At 41.9% G+C, this 21952-nt stretch overlaps 2 protein-coding genes across 2 annotated transcripts; both read right to left on the reverse strand.

The window, feature by feature from the left end:
* Nucleotides 1–7406: 7406 nt before the first annotated feature.
* LOC115457357 (olfactory receptor 1009-like) lies at nt 7407–10150 on the reverse strand. Its single transcript, XM_030186774.1, has 2 exons — nt 10084–10150; nt 7407–8363 (listed from the first exon to the last, which is right to left on the reverse strand). Exon 2 carries the CDS (start codon nt 8355–8357, stop codon nt 7407–7409), a length of 951 nt encoding a protein of 316 aa, XP_030042634.1. The 5' UTR covers nt 8358–8363; nt 10084–10150.
* Nucleotides 10151–15455: 5305 nt separating this feature from the next.
* LOC115457359 (olfactory receptor 1009-like) lies at nt 15456–17221 on the reverse strand. The gene is made up of 2 exons (XM_030186775.1): nt 16804–17221; nt 15456–15874 (listed from the first exon to the last, which is right to left on the reverse strand). The coding sequence occupies exons 1-2, from the start codon at nt 17219–17221 to the stop codon at nt 15456–15458; spliced, it is 837 nt and encodes a 278-aa protein (XP_030042635.1).
* Nucleotides 17222–21952: the final 4731 nt, after the last annotated feature.

Below are 21952 nucleotides of genomic sequence, written 5' to 3' on the forward strand. Positions count from 1 at the left end.
TGGTGGAGGGTCTTCCTCGCAGGTGAAAGCCATTTAGAGGGAACACTGCTGGGCTCATACACGGAAACAAAAGGAAACAGAAATATCTATATTATTATTGATAAGACCAATACTGAAAGATTTGGGTTTTTTTTTGAGTAACTCTTTCTGTTTAAAAATTTCCCCTGCTGGCCTCAAAAATGTATTGGCTGGCTAAAATTGCTCCTGTTGTAAAGGGATGGTGATTTGGGTGTTCCAAGCATACAAATCCGGTTTAGCCAGATAGCTATAAATGTCAGTCCTAACTAGTTAAACTTAAATAAATAAGGGTTGTCAGAAAGCTAAGCTATTCGGTTATTTATTTATTTATTGGGATTTATTAACTGCCTTTATAAAGAGATTCACCCAAGGCGGTGTACAGTAGGTACAGTTTAACATAAAACTTATAATTTTAACAGCATAACGAGTAAAACAACCAAGAATAAACATAAATACAATAAATGAAGTAAACTTGAAAATAGTAAATTGAAACCTAATAGAACTACCGTGAAACAGTATCAAAAATATACACATTTAACTGCACTGGAATTCAGATACCAGAGAGATAATACAATGATAGCATAATACTAATGATACACCTAATAAGCATTAGCACATTCAACTTAACCCTTGCCGGCAACCGAACCAATACCTCTATTGTTTTAACTCTAGCCACGTATATTCAATGGCAGCAAGCTTGCCAATGAGGTTCACGGATTAGTCATACAGTATACTGCATGGAACGGTCGTCCTCAGGCTGAATAAGAGACTTTATCATGCCCTGCTCCAATTACCCCAGATGCCCATCTCTAATTTCACAGTCCCTCATTCTTCTGCTCACTAATGCTATTAGTAGCCAAGGAGGCATTTTGGATATTGCTGAGTACTTACATGGAAAGGGGGTGGGGTGGGGGGGAGGCAGATCTGACAATTATTTCATAATCTTTACACCCAAGTCTGTAAAAATGAAATTGTTATGTTCTTATGCGTATGTGGTCTGCTTTGTCCTTATCCTTTCAAATTGCAACTTACCTGGAAGTGGCAGAACCCGAAGAACCGTGATGATCATGACACCAGCAACAGAAGCCTAAGAGAAATTAGAAATGGTTCCTCTTAATTGAGCTTGCCCTCCCCTTTCTCTGTTTATCCATTCAGTCTCTTTTAGATTGTGAAATTTTGGAAGACTTGGCAGATATATGCAAGAAATCTTACACAATATAGTTCAAAGGAGGAGGAAGAAGAGAATGGGAGCTGGGGTGATGACCAGGAAGGAGCAGACTGGACAGTGAGAAAGAAATATCTATTTAACCTCTAAGGACCTCCACTGAGCTTTTATACTTCTGGTGCTCTTTTGAGGGTAATCGGAGATTAGAAGGATGGCTTGTGTTATACACATTAAGCTTTTCAAGGCACACATACAACTCAGTAAACTATCCATAGTAGAAAATAGGAAAAACTATCACAGGGACAAGATTTAATAGAATAAAATACATCATCATTTCTAGAGGCAGAGTGTGGTGTATAATAAACTTGTTGTTAGCCTAATGTCATAGGGTGTCCCAATGTTTGTTGCCCCTTAGGGTGATATGATGTGCCTCTGGTTTTCAGGCCCAGAATTTGATTGGTTTTCTTTTTCTCTTTTTCTGATTTCGATAAATAGTCGCTGTCCTTCTTTCCTACCATGGGGTTGTGTGTTCAGATTAACAAACCTGTCTGCCCGATCTAGTATCCGGGTCAACCAGAAGACTTTCCACTTTCTTGGTTCCAACAGGAAAACTCACGAGCTGGGCACAAGTCAATAACTCAGAGGGTTGTAAATCCTTTTGAACTCTGAGTGGCTCATTCAGCGGCCAAGTTGATAAAAATCACCACCTTGTGGTTGCAGTTTTCAGAAGTCTTCTAGTTTTGGGGTGAGCTCTGATGGTACTGTAGAGGAGAAGACTGGGTTATGTGTGGCAAAGGTCTGGACATCATTACCTTGACAGAGAAGCTTCAGTGAGGAATCGGTTGCAAGGTCCAATGAATTTCTAGAAGAACAAACACAGTGAGGAGATGCAGTCGCTTCCAGAATCAAGTATTCTTTATTTCAACCAGCATAACATTGTTCGAGCAAGATGACCCTAACACAATTCAAACTTTTGAAAACACTGATCATTTCTTTCTAGGAAAAAAGACAGATTTTAGTATTCAATACAAGAAAAGCATGAGATTGATTTTGAGATTTCCTAGCTAAGAATTACTGATTCTTATTTTCACCAAAACATTCCATCTCTTTTAAGATGTGAATTTTTGGAAGACATGGTAGGAGCATATAAGCAATCTGAAGGGAAGTTAAAAGGAGAAGGAGGAGGAGGAGAATAGAAGCTGAGGGTGAGGACATGGAAGGAACAGATTGTTCTAGAGTAATTAGATATGTTTGTTTCTCACTGTTCAGTGTTTCTCAACTTCTTTAAGCCGCTTACTTCCTAAGTTGAAAACGTTTTCAACCGAGTACCCCCAAACTCTGGCAGATGTACATTCCAAAAATTGGCATATTTGAATCACAGGATAGAAAATAAAATTACTTTCTCTATCTTTATTGTCTGGTCATTTTATTTTTCTAATCATGTTGATCCCAGGATCTGGTTTCTGCTTTCCTCTGTCATCTCTTAAATCTCTTGCCAGGGTCTCCTTCTCCTCCTGCCATGCAACCATCAACTCTCTGACTCTCTCTCTCCTTCTTCCCCTCACTATGCAGCTATCTCCTCTTATACTCTTTCACTGTCTCCCTCCCCCCACAGGTCAACATCACCCAGTCTCTTTTCCCTCCATTCAACATCCAGTATTTCCCCCTTTCTCTCTCTTCCCCATCCCCTCTCACCTTATTGCCTTTCTAAATTGTCAGCTGCTGTGGTAGCTGAAGGAACAATGTGAAGATGTGTTGGACCATTTCCCTGTATGTGCCACTGTCTGTAACTTCTTGTGTTGGAGGGTGTGACCAGTAGAGCAAAGGCAGCCACAGCTGACAACCTTGGAAGGCAGCAAGGAGAGCAGGGTTGAAAGAGAGAGAGGGTAGGGTCATATTTCGAGCTATACAGAGAACCTCTCTTGACAGGTTGTGGGTGGGACAGATAGGGAGTCACAGCAGCAGAAACCCAGTAGTCACACTGGCCGGTTTTCCAGGCACGACTGGTTTTCCAGGCACTGCGTACCCCCTGCTTATGTGTCGCATATTCTTTCAGGTATGTTGGGAATCTCTATCCTAGAAAGAAGTCTCACTTGGAAAGGATGGAAAGGACCCCTATGGACATCTTAGGCTTCTGGTATACTCTTGGCAGGGAATCAGAAGTCAGAAGGATGGCTTGTCGTATCCACATTAAATCTTCAAGACACATGTACAACTCAGTAATCTAACCAACCATCACAAGTACAAAGCTAATGAAGTTTCATAGTAAAAAAATAATAAATTAGCAATAGCTTTTCAAGAAGCAGTAGGTATGGTCCAAAATAAGCATGTTCTTGACAAAAGAATGAAACAGAGGCAGCAAACAATGGAACACCCTACGAAATTAAGCAGTTAAGGTTGATACAACATGCCTCTGGTTTTCATGCTCAAGATTTTTACTGGTTTTCTTGTAATTTTTCTTATTTTGATGCATTGACATGTTCCTTCTTTCCTACCCTGGGGTTCTGTTTTCTGCTTAACAAACTTGTCTCATAGTTTGGGGGTCCCCAGAAAACTTTACACTGTGTTGGTTCCAACAAGGAAAACCCAAGAGCTGTAGACATGACAATACAAGAATCAACTCACAGCAGCTCACTCAGTGGCAAGGTCAATCAAAATCGCTGTCCTGTGGTTGCAGTTTTCAGAAGTCCTATAGTTTTGGGGTGAACCCTGATGATATTGTAGAGAAGCCTGGGTTATGTGTGGCAAGGTCTGGATATCATTACCTTAACCGAGAAGCTTCAGATGAGGAATTGGTTGCAAAATCCTGGTCTTCTGAATGATCTTACCTCTTCTGTGCCCAAGAATAACACCTAGTAGATTCCCGACTCAAACCACTCTGGCAAAGCCAATACTGTCTTCTAGCAATACATAATTCTAACTGTCCAGCGACCTTCTGCAACTCAGTTACAAAAGTTCTATATTATGATTTTACTTGTGAAAAACCTAGAAAAACGAGAGGATAGAATTAATGACCTGCCAAAAAACATTGAGCATTTCTTTCTCTGGAAAACTGACCTTGATTTTAGTATTCTGTGAAAGAAAAGCAAGTGATTGATGTTGTGTTGTCCTGGGGCAAAAATTATATTATTTTTATTATCACTTTCTTTTTCACAGAGCCAGCTTTGAGCCAAATGTTGACAATAATAACAATTTATTTACATTCTCGTGCTGTATTCACATATGTGTGAAGTACTACTACTACTACTACTTATCATTTCTATAGCGCTACAAGGCATACGCAGCGCTGTACACCATACACAAAAGCTCCTTTACTTCTTCACCTGTGCATCTGTTATGCTTGGACTCAGGGATACTTAAGTGAGTTTTTCAAAACCTCTTGGGACCAGTTTCTGAAGGGTATGAAAGTCACGAGCTCTGGTAATAGAATCTGTTGTAACGTCTCCAGGGACCATTGGTCACATTGCAACTGGAAGGACAGAGGTAATGCGACAGGGAGCATGAAATAATCAGAGAGTCTCTGCTGTCTTTCAGTGGAGTATTTTAACTCAGCTTGTCTCTGTGTAATTCCCTTGAATATAATTTTAATTGTCCTGTTTGCTTGTCGTGTCTAGATTGCAAGCTCTGTCTTTTACTGTGTAAGCTCTTGCAGTGCTGTAGAAATGATGTAAGGTAGAAATGCTAAGTAGTAGTAGTAGTAGCAGGAAACCAGCTGGAACCAGTTTAGAAGAGGAAAATTATCTTGTGCAAATAATTTAGCAATTTTAAACAGGATCCCGTCTGCAAATCGGTAGTCATATTCTCTGGAAATCCGCTCTATTTCTTATAGGAGGGGGAGGCTGAAGTGTATTAATAAGGAAAGAGATTTTGCAGGGATGGTATCTGAGGAGTCGCAGTGAGGGATTGTGAGAATCAGCAGAGCAAAGCGATGAAACTCTGGTGAAATGCCGCCTACAAGTGGCGATGCAGAAGTGCTATTGTCAGTACACAGAACTTCATGAGGCTATTCACCTGTTCAAGTTTACACAAGCTATTTTAAATGAAGAAAACCTGTTCTGTATGTGGGATTTTTCTTTTAAACTACGCCCCCTGGAGGGAGATTTTATAAGGAGGTGCACACGTCATGTTGAAACATACGTTTTACTTAGCAGGTATTTTAGGGGTCCTTTAACCAAAGCACAATAGGGCTACCAAAACAGTCTTACCACCGGCCGCTGCCAGGCATCCGGCGCTAATTCTGAGATTGGCGGTAATCGGCAGCATGGCCACTGGGTTAGCGCATGGCCCTTACCACCTACTAAATAGGAAGTGTTAAGGGCACAGCCAGTAAAACACCATGCAATAACTTTTATATTAGCACATGGCCATTAAAGATGCCAATTAAAAAGGGCCTTTTTCCGGCCACGGTGAAAGGTAGCCTCAGCACATGGCAAATTCCACGCACCACAACTACTGCAGGCCATGTTTTACCACGTCTTAGTAGAATGATCCCTTCGTCATTAATGCACATATGTGGCCACAACTCACCCATTAATTTCCTCTTATAAAATACTGACCGCTGGAAAGAAAAATTTGAATGTTCACATGAATGTTGTGCACTTTTCCAGGATTCAGTATGTGGGTGAGGGTCTAAGTGAAATGTGGGTGGAGTTAGGAAGTAGGCATGCAGCTTATAAAATATGATAATCCACACATATACCGCTGCGTAAGGTACTTGCAATCATTTACTTACTTTGCTTACTTTATTTTTTTTTTTTTGTCTATTAGATTGTAAGCTCTTTGAGCAGGGACTGTCTTTCTTCTATGTTTGTGCAGTGCTGCGTATGCCTTGTAGCGCTATAGAAATGCTAAATAGTAGTAGTAGTCAAAAGCAGATTCACACGATCAAATCTATTTTGCAGGAGCAATTTCTGACCCGTAGGCTAATATTTTACAAAGGGAAAGGTAGGCGCCTACTTTTCTTCATAAAATAGCGCCTAGGTAGGCATCTTTCTACCCTCTTATCCTAGGCCCCCTGTTATTCAATTGCCCTTCCACAGGACAATTGTATGAACTGAGCGTCCATGCTTAGGGATGACCAAGCAATGCAGCTACTGAATAAGGCTTGCTTAAATATATAGGTGAGAGCAAACAGACATAAATTGGTAGTTTATAACTGTGTACATATATAGCTATTATAGGGTGGGCATCCAGACATATTTTCTTGACAATCGGTCCTCAAGGGTTCTAGAAAAAAACCTCCAGTCCATAAAAATGGTCCCTTGCAGCTATAACTAGTAAACTCAAGGTGAATTTCCAAACAATGAATCAAAGTTTCTTTTTCCAAATATACACACAAGAAAATACTCTCCTAGGTAAAAAGAATTCTTTAGATCTTTATTCCTGCTTTTAATTTAGAAAGGTTAGAGCCTCAAACAGAGCAAACAATTCCTGCACAAATATGCAAATTAAGTCTTCCACTAGTTTCTCTTTATTTTTTTTTATCCCAAATAAAATCATGTTCAACTTATTTCCCAAAGTCTTTCATTCTATCAGTTCAATAGTCAGAATGGACCATATAGTACAACAGTCTTAGATAGATGGATGGATGGATGTTGGTTCAAAGCTGGTCAGTCTAAAGACCTGGGAGAGGAAAGGAAATTAGGAGAGCCTATCTATCTATCCATCCATCTCTCTGAGGTTCCATCAGTCTACAAGACATCAATATGGAACCTGAAACATCAATCACAATTTCTAATTAGTCCATAAATTGTGCATCAGAACTATATAAACTCCAAAGAATTATGAATAATTTCAAAACTGGTTATAAACTCAAAAGACAAGAATATTTAATTAAGTACTTTCTCACTAATTAACTGGGCATCTTATTAATAATTCTTTTAAAAGTAATTCAGTAAATAAGTGCCAAGAAACTCTGAAATGTTCTCCGAAATTCAAATAATTTGATAATATATAAGGAAATCTTTCCTAAGGGCCCTGTTTAGAAAGGCGTGCTACTGTTTTAAGCATGCACTAACCGTATAGACGCCCATAACCTTGTAGACGCCCATAATATTCCTATGGGTGTCTACATGGTTAGCGTGCTAAAAATGCGAGCTCGCATTTGTAAGCAGGGCCCTAAATGTATTTTTCTCCTTTTGTTAATTAATACTGTAAAATCTATTTCATATTTTAAATTATTAACTGCTAAATATCACATTCCTATATGCAATGATACAATTTTTTAAGCCCCTGTTCTCCGAGACATTGCCTTCTTCAGGGCAGCTTTAATGTCTTTATTCCTTAGGCTGTAAATGATGGGGTTTAACATGGGGATCACAGTACTGTAAAATACATCAGTCAATTTATCAACTGAACTCACGCTCTTTGACATGGGTCTCAAATACACAAAAAAAACTGTCCCAGTGTACATACTAACAATCATCAGGTGGGATGAGCAGGTGGAGAAGGTCTTGTATCTCCCCTTCACGGATTGCATGCTCAATATGGAATAAAAGATGCAGCTGTAGGATGTCAGGATGAGGGCAAGACACACCAAGACCAAACACAAGTTTAGGGAGCTTATCAGCAGTTTAATGGCAGAGGTATCACTGCATGAGAGTTTCAGCAAAGTCCTGAAATCACAGAATACATGGTTGATCACATTGTTCCGACAGAAAGAGGAATAAGAAATGGACAAACCATGTGGAAGAGCATCCAACAGCCCCATAACCCAGGAACTGGCGGAGAGCAGGGCGCAGACCCTCTTGTTCATGATGACCGAGTAGCGGAAGGGGTTGCAGATGGCCACATAACGGTCAAAGGCCATGGCCGTGAGCAGATAGAATTCCACACTAGTAAATGATAAAAGCAGATAGAATTGGGTCATGCATCCCAGAAAAGAAATACCTTTGTTATCCATCAGGAAGATTGTCAACATTTTTGGGATAGTGCAGGTAGTTAAGCAGACATCCAAGATGCCTAGATTGCTGAGGAAGAAGTACATGGGTGTGTGGAGGCGAGAATCGATGCACGTTAGTGTCAAAATAGTGAGATTCCCCATTAAGGTGACCAGGTAGATGCACAGAAACACAATGAAGAGCAGTAGCTGAAGGTTTGGATAATCCGAGAACCCCAGGATGATAAACTCCGTGACCTGGCTTTGGTTTTCCTTCTGCATTTTCCATTTACTCATGACTTACTGAAGGCAGAAGAAAACAGACAAAACAAAGAAATCAGAAAATTGTTAAAACAAAACTAGAGTGAAGAAAGGGAACTTTATAAGGTCAAATGAAACATCAATTAATACTTCAATAGGATATTCAGTTTACCTTTTAATTTTACAGTTAAGGCACCTGTAATTAGATTATCATAGTCATTACTATTAATACCAAAATTTAAATAATAATTGATCTAATATTAGTAGTAATTAATACTGGGGTTATTACTAAATCCATTCCTTCTTGCTACATTGGAAAGTGTTATGTGACAATAGGACTTTGTTCCTCACTTTTGAACGTGAAATATCCTAGCAGCACTCCTTACTGGCAGGAAGACCAGAGGAGAGAAACCAATGTTCCCACTAAGCAGCTTCGAGATGCGTGAGGTTCTACTACTACTATTTAACAATTCTAAAGTGCTACCAGGGTTGCGCAGCGCTGTACAATTAACAAAGAAGGACAGTCCCTGCTCAAAGGAGCTTACAATCTAAAGGACAAAAAGTGCAGCCAATCAAGATTGAGGCAGTCTAGATTTCCTGGATAGATGTACAATGGTTAGGTGCCGAAAGCAACATTGAAGAGGTGGGCTTTGATCAAGGATTTGAAGATGGGTAGGGAGGGGGCTTGGCGTATGGGCTCAGGGAGTTTATTCCAAGCATAGGGTGAGGCGAGGCAGAAAGGGTGGAGCCTGGAGTTGGCGGTGGTGGAGAAGGGTACTGAGAGGAGGGATTTGTCCTGTGAGCGGAGGTTACGGGTAGGAGTGTAAGGGGAGATGAGGGTAGAGAGGTAATGAGGGGCTGCAGATTGAGTGCATTTGTAGGTTAATAAGAGAAGCTTGAATTGTATGCGGTACCTGATCGGAAGCCAGTGAAGTGACTTGAGGAGAGGGGTGATATGAGCATATCGGTCTAGGCGGAAGATAAGACGTGCAGCAGAGTTCTGAACCTTCTTTTCTTCACCCCATTGGTCTAGCTCTAATTTTACAGCTTTGCATTCTTCTGTCCACTAATGTTATTACTAACCAAGGATGTATTTTGTATATTGAAAGGGGGGCGGATCTACAATAGATTATTTCATATCCTTTATGCCGAAGTCTGTCAAAATGAAATTATTTCTCTTCATTGAACTTCACTGTCCCTTCCTTTACTTGCCATCCTTTCCGAAACACAGTACTTTTGGAGGGTAAATAGATATTTTTAATTCTCACTATTCAATCTGCTGTTTCCAGATTGAAAAGTATCCTGTTTCGGAATGGATGGCAAGGATATGCATGGAGGATTCATGCTTCTTGTGCTTTTTTGGGGTGGAGGGGATCAGAAGCCAAAAGGATGGCTTATCTTATTCACATTAACTCTTCAAAAACACATATACAACTCAGTAACATAACCACAGCAAAACCATATAAAGGACGAAGTTAATGAAGTTTCAAAGTGAAAACAATTAATAGATTAGTAATAGCTTTTCCAACGGCAGGAAATACGATCCAAAATGAACCTGTTATTGGCAAAAGAATGAAACAACAGTCTAGCCTCATAGGGTGTCTCATTATTGGTTTGCTACCCCTTAGGTTGAAATGAGGTGCCTCTAGTTTTCAGAACTAAGAACTTCAGTAGTTTTCATGGCATTTTTTTCTTGGTTTGTTGCATTGACACTGTCCTTCTTTTCTATCATGGAGTTGTGAGTTTAGATAAACAAACCTACCTGTCCACTCTTGTCGTTTGGAGCCACCAGAAGCTGTGCACAACGGATTATAAATACTTTTCAACTCACAGCAGCAAAGTCAACCAACATCACCACCCTATAGTTGCAATGTTCAGAAGTCCTCTAATTTTGGGGTGAGTCTTGAGGGGAAAGGAAGGGGAGAAGCAAGGTCCGGATATCATTACCTCAAACAGAAAAGCTTGAGGAATCGGTTGCAAGGTCCTAGTCTTTAGTGTTCTGGGTCTAAGAATAACCCAAAGTAGATTCATGGCCCCACAACACTACAGCAAAACTTCTCTCTTCCAGTGATAATTCCAACTGTCCAGCGACATCAGAACCTCAGTTACCAAAAGTTCTATTTTATGATTTTACTTTTTGGAACCCTAGAAAAATGAGAGGATGGAATTAATGAACTTCAAAAAGCATAATCATTTCTATCTCTAGTAAAACAACTGATTTTATAGCATTTGGTAAGAGAAAAACATGAGATTGAGGTTGAAATTTCCTGGCTGAAAATTATATATTTTCACAGAGACACACCAAACCAAACTTTTGCCAATAAGAAAAATGTACTTTCATAATCAAGCTGTATTCTCTTACGTATGAAGCGAAAGGTTCTTTGCTGCTTCGCCTGTGTATCTGTAGGACTCAGGCTCAGGGATACTTTAATGAGTTTTAAAATCCTTTTGAGACCAGTTTCTGAAGATAATGAAAGAGCACTGAACAGTCACTAGCCCTGGCTGTAGAATCTGCTCCATGTCCTCCAGGGACCATTGGTCACATTGTGACTGGAAGAAGAGAGGCAAACAGCAGGGAGCATGAAACAATCAGGGATTCCCTTCTGACTTTTAACGGAATATTTCAGCTCAGCTTCCCTGTGTGTGATTCTTTGATCTATCTAGTAAACGAAGTGGAACAAAGTTTGAAATTGGACAAATATCTTGTGGAAATACAGCAATTCAGTATTTTAAAAAAACAGGATCCCTTCCAATTAGTTCCTTCTGTAAGAATATTAGGTACATCAGTGTTGTTGTCATATTCACTGGCTATAATTCAGTTTTAAAAAAAAGAAGCTTTCTTTGGGGTGCAGAAATCCAAAGGAATAATACAGGATGGGGGGAGGAGCTGATGTGCATTAAAAATGAAAGAAACTTTGGTAGGATGGTATCTGATGAGCAGCAGTGAGAGACTTTATGTGTTATTATATTATATATGTTCCTTTGTTAAGCACCTTCTTAATCTCTTATCCTAGGTACCTGTTACACAATTCCCCTCTTAAGTGGCATAATAAGTGGGTGGTGAACCTAACTGGTAAGGACATTTTGGCATGGGTGTGTCCGTACCAAATACTAGAGTAATCCCAGCATCAGCATGCAAAATGGAGTGGAGGAGTGGCCTAGGGAGTGGGAGAGTGGCCTAGTGGTTAGAGCACCGGTCTTGAAATCCAGAGGTGGCCAGTTCAGATCCCACTGCTGCTCCTTGTGATCTTGGGCAAGTCACTTAACCCTCCATTGCCTCAGGTACAAACTTAGATTGTGAGCCCTCCTGGGACAGGGAAATACCCAATGTAGCTGAATGTAACTCACCTTGAGCTACTACTGAAAAAGGTGTGAGCAAAATCTAAATAAATAAAAATGTTGGCGTGAATGTTTACAAGAGGTCTATGGCTCATGCAAATGTTTACATCTAAATGCAACTGACAGTATTGGATAAATGTCAGCCCCGCCTATGCTCCAGCTCCTCCTCTGTGATGCCCCCTTAACGGTTATGCACTATGATATTTTAACATGTAATTGTAGAAGTGTGAAGGTGTCATTTCTGTGGTATGTGCACTTATCCACATGGATGGCAGTATGTGCAATAAATACATCAATTTAAGCAACTCAACCTCTTGCAGAATGAGGGGTTAATGTGCAGCACTGCCACACTATTCTCAGGGCTTCCTGTGGGAAATGTGGTTGCCTACTTTTTCTAAGCGGACCATTCTACATGCAACAACAGTTACAGAAGTTGTGCCATTGTGCGACTGCTTTTTAATAGGGCTGAGACATGATAGAAATTTCCCACAATGAGTAATGTCATTTCTAACTAGGAACAATAGCAAAATCCCCACATTTGGGATATTTTAAGTATGCAGTGGCGTAGGAAGGGGGGGGCGGGGGGGGCGGTCCGCCCCGGGTGCACACGCTGGGGGGTGTCGGCTCGCTGTTTCTCTGCTCTGCCACGGAAAAGGTTACTTCCTGTTCCGGGCAGAGAAAGCAGGGAAGCAGCAGAGCTGACGCAGCTCCCAGTGACGTGCACTGGGGGCGGATCGGCCCTCCCACCTGCCCCCCGCTGCAAGGTAGGGTGCGTTTCGGGGGGGGGGGGAAGGGTGCGTAGCGGTGACCTGCCCCGGGTGTCAGGCACCCTCGCTACGGCACTGTAAGTATGTCATTAAGTTTCACAATAATTCAACAACAGTGAGCAGTACTGTGAAAAAGTGCTCAGTGCAAAATAATGCACACTATTGATAACATGACCCTGAAAAATAATAATAATAAAAAAAAGAACAGAACAAAAGAATCCCATAAATGACACAGAAAGCTAAACAAACTAATGTCGGGATTAGCAGGGCAAACTTTGACTAGTTCATATGGTTTGGGCACATTTTAAAGTAATATTGGACACCTTGTGTTAGTAAATCTCTCTGATCTACACCCTTCTCCTCCACTGCTAACTCCAGACTCCGTTCCTTTTATCTTGCTGCACCAGATGCCTGGAATAGACTTCCTGAGCCGGTACGTCAAGCTCCATCTCTGGCCCTCTTCAAATCTAAGCTAAAAGCCCACCTTTTTGATGCTGCTTTTAACTCCTAACCCTTATTCTGTCCTGATTAGATTGTAAACTCTGTCGAGCACTGACTGTCTCTTCATGTTCAAGTGTACAGCGCTGCGTACGGCTAGTAGCACTATAGAAATTACAAGTAGTAGTAGACTTTGGGATTCAGGAATCTTGCTACTCTTTGTCCTTATCTCTTGTTTGTCCTGTTTGTCTGTCCTAATTAGATTGTAAGCTCTGTCGAGCAGGGACTGTCTCTTCATGTTCAAGTGTACAGCGCTGCGTACATCTAGTAGCGCTTTAGAAATGATAAGTAGTAGTAGTAGTAAACTGCGTATGCACTTTTCACAAATATTTTCAAATGCATGTATGTGCATTCATTTAGTTACGAAATAGTTCCACACAGAAAGGAAATATAGATGTGATTGAGTGTTTCTTCCTCAGGTAATTTTGCTTTGGAAATCATTGCAAAGTACCCATGAAATTTACAAATAATCTTTCATTATGAAAATTGCATTTCAAAGAAAGTTAACCCTTTAGATATTGTATTCAATGGTTGATGTGCATTTTTTATATTCTATGGTTCTATGAAAAACACAATTTAATAAAATGTATTAACCGCCAGATAAATTGAAACTGGCATTCACGCTGGGTTATGATACCATCACTCTTGATGTGCAGCTACCTAGGCATCTCACTAATATTCACACCTTTTACTCACTTGAATTAGCCTACTGTCACAATGACAATCCTTGTGCAAGGGGCCACTTCTTCTGTTTGGTGTGTAAACGGGCCCGCTGTTCCAGTAGGTGGGGGGAGGAAGCCACCTCCCACGAATAGACAGATCTCCACAAATTGCCACCAGTGGATACTTTAAAGTATTCTTTTATTTTTCAAATTAATGACAAACACTGGTTTAGGGCTTCCCAGGCAGGGCTGTTCTGCCTCTCTTAGTGTACAAGCCAGCAAACACAAAGTCTCTGCCCCTTTCTTGCAGGGCTGCAATAGTCCTTTGAAAATCCCTCCTTTTCAAAGTCAGTAGCAAAATCAGTACTTGCCTCCAAGCAGAATTTCCCCCTCCTGCCCAAACAAGTTTTTCAGATTCACCATAGTCCTTCCAAAATAATCAGGGGCAGCTTGGGGGAACCAGGCTTGTAACTCTTCCAGCCCCCTCCCACAACAGTCAAGGTTTCCCCACAGCAAACAGGTCTAACCAAAAGAAAACAGACTTCTTTCTTTAAGCAAGGTTAAATCAAATAACTTCCAAAACAATATAGATTCTCAAACCTTCAGGGACTGCCTTCCTCAGGGCTCTCCAGCTCCCATTCCATTCTGGTTTCTTCTCCCTGCTCAGCCTGATTAACCCCCTCTTCCACCCAATCCATCCAATTCTCCTCTTGCTTCTCACCCCACCCTTCCCCATTACAGGTGGGCAGCATGCTATACTGATTGCGGGTCCAGGGGAACTGGGCTCCTTCATTCTCCCTCCCTCTTGTGGTCAGAGACGGTATATGGCCAGCTTGCCTATCCTCTGGGCTCCCCCTGCTGGGACTGGAAATGCATTCTGGGACATGTAGTTCAGGGTTTTGCTGCTTCATTCTATACATCTGGGATGTAGCCTTGTCACAGGTGACATCTACCAGTAGGAATCAGGACCCAGAATTACACAAAGAGTGAGGCTATGACTTTCAACCCCCAGAAACAGAGCATATCTGGGTTTAGAAAAGGTTTGGATAAGTTTCTGGAGGAAACGTCCATAGACATGGAGAAGCCACTGCTTGCCCTGGGATTGGTAGCATGGAATGTTGCTGCTAGATTTCTGCCAGGTACTTGTAACCTGGATTCTGGTCTAGATGGTTGTTCTTATGTTATGTAGGAATCTCACCCAGATCCTCTACCAGTGATCTACTTTGGTGCCAATACAAATATTCTGTATTTAATTTTGTGGTGGGTGGACACTAAATCAGTAGAAGGTTGACCTACAATGTGTGAGCCTCATAATCTGGTGCGGGTCTAATTTGCACATGCTGCCTATGTTGTTCCTGGTATGTCTATGGAAGATGGTTAAACCAATTCACCCTCCCCTGAATGAAGTCACTGATGTTGGTGCTTCTGCTATTCCTGATTCTAAGGATTGATTCCTACTGAGGTAGATCTATGATCTTCATGCCTGCAGTCCCTGCCAATCCCATATCTTCCTCTGCTAGAACATGATCCCTAAACAACACAGTGATCTATTTGCAATATTTGCCTCACATCAAATGTTAATAGTGAATATCATCAAAAACAGAGATTGAGGACTTTCCCTAGAGCAAAAGATCAGTGAAGTCAGCTAAGAAACGGAGGAGCTGTTGATTGGAATGATGGAGAAAAGTATGATTGATATGAAAACTCTGAAACGTTTTCTGAAATTCAAATCATATGATAATATATCAGGAAATCTCTTCTCAACGATTTGCTTTTTCAGTCAGGGCTTCATGTAAAATTCTATTTCACACTGAGTTGAAATCCTTCACTGCTAAATATCACATTCCTACAAGCAATGATCCAATTTCTTAATCCCCTAGTTTCCCTTGCAGTCCCTTCTTCAGGGCAGCTTTAATGTCTTTGTTCCTTAGACTGTAAATGATGGGGTTTAGCATGGGGATCACGGTGCTATAAAATGCATCCAAGAGTTTGTCAACTGAACTTATACTCTTCGACATGGGTTTTACATATACAAATAACACTGCCGCAAAGTATACGGTAAGAATGATCAGGTGAGATGAGCAGGTGGAGAAGGCCTTGTACCTCCCCTTCGTGGACTGCATTTTTAATATGGAATAAAAGATGTGGATGTAGGATGTCAGGATGAGGACAAGGGACAGCAAGGCCAAACACACATCTAGGGTGTTCATCAACAGTTTAATGGCAGAGATATCACTGCATGAGAGCTTCAGAATTGTATGGAAATCGCAAAATAAATGGTTGATCACTTTATGCCCACAGAAAAAAGAATATGAAAGGGACAAACTGTGCGGCAGGACATGGTTCGTCATGCAAGGTTCTACGTTGGGAGTTACGGACCAAGAAAGGGATCTGGGTGTCGTCGTTGACAATACACTGAAACCCTCTGCTCAGTGTGCTGCTGCAGCTAGGAAAGCGAACAGAATGTTGGGGATTATTAGGAAAGGTATGGAGAACAGGTGTGAGGATGTTATAATGCCGTTGTATCGCTCCATGGTGCGACCGCACCTTGAGTACTGTGTTCAATTCTGGTCGCCGCATCTCAAGAAAGATATAGTAGAATTGGAAAAGGTGCAGCGAAGGGCGACGAAAATGATAGCTGGGATGGGACGACTTCCCTATGAAGAAAGACTAAGGAGGCTAGGGCTCTTCAGCTTGGAGAAGAGACGGCTGAGGGGAGACATGATAGAGGTATATAAATAATGAGTGGAGTGGAACAGGTGGATGTGAAGTGTCTGTTCACGCTTTCCAAAAATACTAGGACTAGGGGCATGCGATGAAACTACAGTGTAGTAAATTTAAAACAAATGGGAGAAAACTTTTCTTCACCCAACGCGTAATTAAACTCTGGAATTCGTTGCCGGAGAATGTGGTGAAGGCGGTTAGCTTAGCAGAGTTTAAAAAGGGGTTAGACGGTTTCCTAAAGGACAAGTCCATAAACCGCTACTAAATGGACTTGGGAAAAATCCACAATTCCAGGAATAACATGTATAAAATGTTTGTACGTTTGGGAAGCTTGCCAGGTGCCCTTGACCTGGATTGGCCGCTGTCGTGGACAGGCTGCTGGGCTCGATGGACCTTTGGTCTTTTCCCAGTGTGGCATTACTTATGTACTTATGTACTTATGACATCCAAAAACCCAGCAAGCCAAGAAATGACAGACAGCAGGGCACAGACCCCTCTTGTTCATGATGACCGAGTAGCGTAAGGGGTTGCAGATGGCCACATAACGGTCATAGGCCATGGCGGTGAGCAAATAGGATTCCACCCCAGTGAAGGACATAAGCAGATAGAGCTGGGTCATGCACCCCACAAAAGAAATTCTTTTGTTGTCCATTAGGAAAATTGAAAGCATTTTTGGGAGAGTGCAGGAACTTAAACAGAGATCCAAGATGGCCAGGTTGAAGAGGAAGAAGTACATGGGTGTGTGGAGACGTGAATCAACGCACATTAGTGTCAAAATAGTGAGATTTCCCATCAAAGTGACCAGATAAATACACAGAAACACAATGAAGAGTAGAATCTGAAGGTTTGGGTAATCTGAGAACCCAAAGATGATAAACTCCACAACTTGGGTTTCGTTTCCCTTCTGCATGTCCCTGATATTCGTGGTTTACTGAAGGAGGAAGAAAAGAAACAAAACAAAGGAATCAGGAAAGTAGAGGAAAAAAAATAGTGAACTTTACAAGGTCAATGAGATCAATTAATGCTTGGACAATATACTGGATTTTCAGTTGACCTTTCAATTTTGTAGTTAACACAACTGTTATTAGATTATTATTATTATCATCGTTATAATTAATAAAAATGATAAATTACACAAATATTTGAAGCAATTATTAATATGGTTGTACTGAATCCTTTTTTTCTTTTTCTTTTGGAAAGCATTATCTGGTAAAGTTGCTCAGTGGCAACAATGAAACCCAGTGTAATTTTGAGATTAATAAACCAAAGTCCTCTTGAGACGTGTGGGGGACCAGTGTTGCTGCTGGAGAGGAGAGGATAGGATCAAATACGAGACTGAATTGGAAGGGCTAATTAGGGAACCCGATTATCATTTCTTTTAATTATGCTAGACAGGAACATTTATAGAGCAGGGAAGGAAGTCTGATATAACTACTAAAGCCGAGATTAAAACAAATTTGTGATTATCAGAGATACAGAAAAAGTTAGAAAGCTAAGGAGTAGATTTGCAACCAGAAGATGAGGGGGAGTCTTACCTGAAGAGGAGATCCGTTCCGGTGTCTAGTTTAGCTAGCCATCCCAAGACAGAGAAGCCTGGAAGAAGGGAAACAAGTTAAGTGACCGAGCAAAATAAAAATATAGCATCCACACTTAAATGTAAAGGTAAATAAGAGACGTATTTATTTATTTGTGACATTTATATCCCACTTTATCCCAAACAAGTTTGAGTTCAATGTGGCTTACAATAAACAGTGTAGGATACATAACAAAGAATAATGCATAAGAAAGTAATTTGTTGTAAGAATCCAATTTTACAATTTTAGAAAGGTCCACAATGATGTAAACTTACCTAAATCCATTTAATACGTATGTGATTTTATTCTTGAACCTTGTAGAAACGAGCATTGTTTGAAAATTCTGAAAGAGAAAGCAGTAATGGATTGCTTGGAAAATAATAGGAAAGTTACAGATTTGTTGTTTAATGTTTTAATCAGATTTTACTGCACCATTTTGGCTCAAATAAATCTTTTTTACTGTGACAAGGTCTGCTGTCTTGTAAAGGTGGTTGCATGTTACAAATTGCCTTGTTAAACCCCTTAGTGAAGGGTTTAATATTGAGCACTAACTGCAGGTGACAAGGTACTTCCACCTGGTAACTGTGGCACGTGACAATAGAAGGACGTAATCTCTGCCACGGGTAGTGATTGTTGTATAATCATACTGGCATTCTTTTGCATGTGAACTGAAAGGTTCGTTGCTCCTTCACCTTGTGTCTGTAGGACTCAGCTTCAAATAGACTCAACTAAGTTTTTTGATCCGTTTGGGACCATTTCCTGACGGGAATGAAAGCGCACTGAACAGTCACTAGCTCCGGTGGTAGAATCTACTCCATTCCCTCCAGGATCATCTATTCTTCTGTGACTGGAAGAACAGAGGTAAACAGCAGGGAGAAGGAAATAATCAGGTATTCCCAGCTGTCTTTTAATGGAGCGTCTCAACTCAACTTGTCTCTGTGTTATTCTCTTGTCTAATTTTTTTTTAATTGTCCTGTTTGTTTGTCATACATAGATTGTGAACTCTCTTCAGTGTGCCGTATATGTCTTATAGGGAAAAGTACATAAGTACATAAGCACCGCCATACTGGGAAAAGACCAAGGGTCCATCAAGCCCAGCATCCTGTTGCTGACAGCGGCCAATCCAGGCTTCAAGAACCTGGCAACCCCCCCCCCCCCCAAAAAAAAAAAAAAAAAAAAATTAATAATGTTCAATGGACTTTTCCCTCAGGAATCTGTCCAAACGCCCTTTAAATTCCATAAGGCCAGCTGCTGTCACTACATTCTCCGGCAACGAGTTCCAGAGTCTAACTACACACTGAGTAAAGAAAAACTTTCTCCTATTTGTTTTAAATCTACCATATTCTAGTTTCATCTTGTGTCCCCTGATTTTCTTGTTGTTTGAAAATGTAAACAAACGCTTCACATCTGTCCGCTCTAATCCGCTCATTATCTTGTAGACTTCTATCATATCACCCCTCAGCCGCCTTTTCTCCAAGCTGAAGAGCCCTAACCTTCTCAGCCTTTCCTCATAGGGAAGTCGTTCCATTCTCTTTATCATTTTCGTCGCCCTTCTCTGCACCTTTTCTAATTCCTTTATATCTTTTTTGAGATGCGGCAACCAGAATTGGACACAATACTCAAGGTGGGATTTGATATATTTCCTTCTGTGGTTACAATCAAAGCAGTTTACATATTACATACAGGCACTGAGGGTCCATTTCACTAAGCCGTGTAGGTGTCCACGTGTCTCCAATGTGCATCAATTTGGAACCTACCACCCGGCTACCGCATGTCCCGGGCAGTAATTCCATTTTTTACGTGCGTCCGATACGTGTGGCAGAAAATATTTGTTATTTTCTACTGCATGGCAGTAACCGGGTGGTAATCGGCAGTGTATGTGCTCTGAAGATTATCACCCGGTTAACTCGGTGGATGGCAGTAAGGTTTCAGGCCCAAAATGGACGCGCACTGACTTTTATTTTGATGCACATCCATTTTCAGCAAAAAAAAAGGCCTTTTTTGCAGGTGTGTCCATCCAATGCATTCGTCTACACAAGCGTAGGCTGCCATTTTTCAGCGTACCTTAGTAAAAGGAGCCCTTATTTTGTACCTGGGGCAGTGGAGGGGTAAGACGCTCGTTTACCAAGCCGCGGTAAAAGGGGTCCTGTGGTGGCGGGAGTGATGGCGGCTGCTTTTGCTGTGTGATGGGCCACTTTTACCGCAGTGGGTGAAAATGAAATGGCCATGCGGTAAGTTCGCACTTCCCGCATGGCCAATTCATGGGGAGGGGGGAAGCACTTGCCGCTGCCCACTGAGGAGGCAGGAAGGGCTCCCGTGCTAACCCTGCGGTAACTGGGCAGTGCACGGTGCTGCCCAATTACAGCCAGGTAACCCCCTGAAGAAGTATTTTTCCAATATTTCTGCTAGTGCCAGAAATGCCACGCGCTGGGGATAGAACTACCATGGCGCCAAGCGCTGGGGATAGAACTACCATGGTGCCACGTGCTGAGGATAGAACTACCATGGCACCCCGGTTGGGCCAGCGGTAGTTCCGGATTGCCCAGAGTCACAAGATGCACTAGTGGGAATTGAAACCCAGCCCCCCCTGGTTCTCAGGCGGCTGCATTAACCATGAGGCTACTGCTCTGCTCTTGCTGTTAAATGATAAGGCAACCAGCTGGAATTAATTCCTATCTCAACTGAGCAGTTTTATCAGGATCCTACTGTTGAAATATCTCTGGGGATTTATCCAGTACTCGCATTTTCTCTGGAAATCAGCTCGTGTTTGTTAAATGACTAAAATTCAGGGGCCCTTTTTACTAAGGTGCGTAGGCGCATACGTACATCAAATTAGAACTCCTCCCCCCCCAGCCACCATGTGCCCCGGGTGGTAATTCTAGTTTTTACTCGTGCCCAAAAATATTTTTTTATTTTCTACATCGTGGCGCTAACCGGGCGGTAATTGGCAGTGTACATGCGCTGACGATTAGCGCATGAGACCTAGCGCTAAGTCAATGGGTGGCGGTATGGCCTCAGGCCCAAAATGGACGCCTGCCAATTTTTGGCCAAAAAAAGACCTTGTTTGCAGGCTCACTGAAAATTAGACCTGCACGCGTCCAATACACGCGCCTATGCCAGCGCAGGCCATTTTTTCAGCGCGACTTAGTAAAAGGGCCCCTCAGTACAAAGAAGAGCCAAGTTCTACTTTATTGGGGTGCAGAAACCCAAGGGAATAACACAGGATGGGAGGGGGAGGCTGAAGAGCACTAATAAGGAAAGAGATTTTGAAGGGATGGGATCTGAGGAGTCGCAGTGAAGGATTGTGACAATCAGCGGAGCACAGCGATGAAACTCTGGTGAAATGCCACCCCTGGGAACACCTACAAGAGGCAATGCAGAAGCGCTATTGTCAGTACACAGAACTTCATGAGGGTATTCATAGTAACATAGTAACATAGTAGATGACAGCAGAAAAAGACCTGCACGGTCCATCCAGTCTGCCCAACAAGACAACTCATGTGTGCTACTTTTGTGTATACCCTACTTTGATTTGTACCTGTGCTCTTCAGGGCACAGACCGTATTAGTCTGCCCAGCACTAGCCCCGCCTCCCAACCACCGGCTCTGGCATAGACCGTATAAGTCTGCCTAGCACTATCCCCGCCTCCCACCACCAGCTCTGGCACAGACCGTATAAGTCTGCCCCGCACTATCCCCGCCTCCCAACCTCCAGTCCCGCCTCCCACCACTGGCTCTGGCACAAACCGTATAAGTCTGCCCCGCACTATCCCCACCTCCCAACCTCCAGCCCCGCCTCCCACTACCGGCTCTGCTATCCAATCTCGGTTAAGCTCCTGAGGATCCTTTCCTTCTGAACAGGATTCCTTTATGTTCAAGTTTCCTACATAAGCGCAAAGCTATGGAATGGCCTCCCAAAAGCTGTGAAAACAATACACGACCACCTGAACTTCAGGAAATCACTACAAACCAACCTCTTCAAAACGGCCTACCCCAATGACCCTACGTAAACCCCTTCACCCAGCAACACAGCATGACTATAATCATACTGGACAACACGCAATCTTC

Source organism: Microcaecilia unicolor, chromosome 14, assembly GCF_901765095.1.
Source record: "Microcaecilia unicolor chromosome 14, aMicUni1.1, whole genome shotgun sequence".
In the NCBI taxonomy this organism is placed as follows: Eukaryota; Metazoa; Chordata; class Amphibia; order Gymnophiona; family Siphonopidae; genus Microcaecilia; species Microcaecilia unicolor.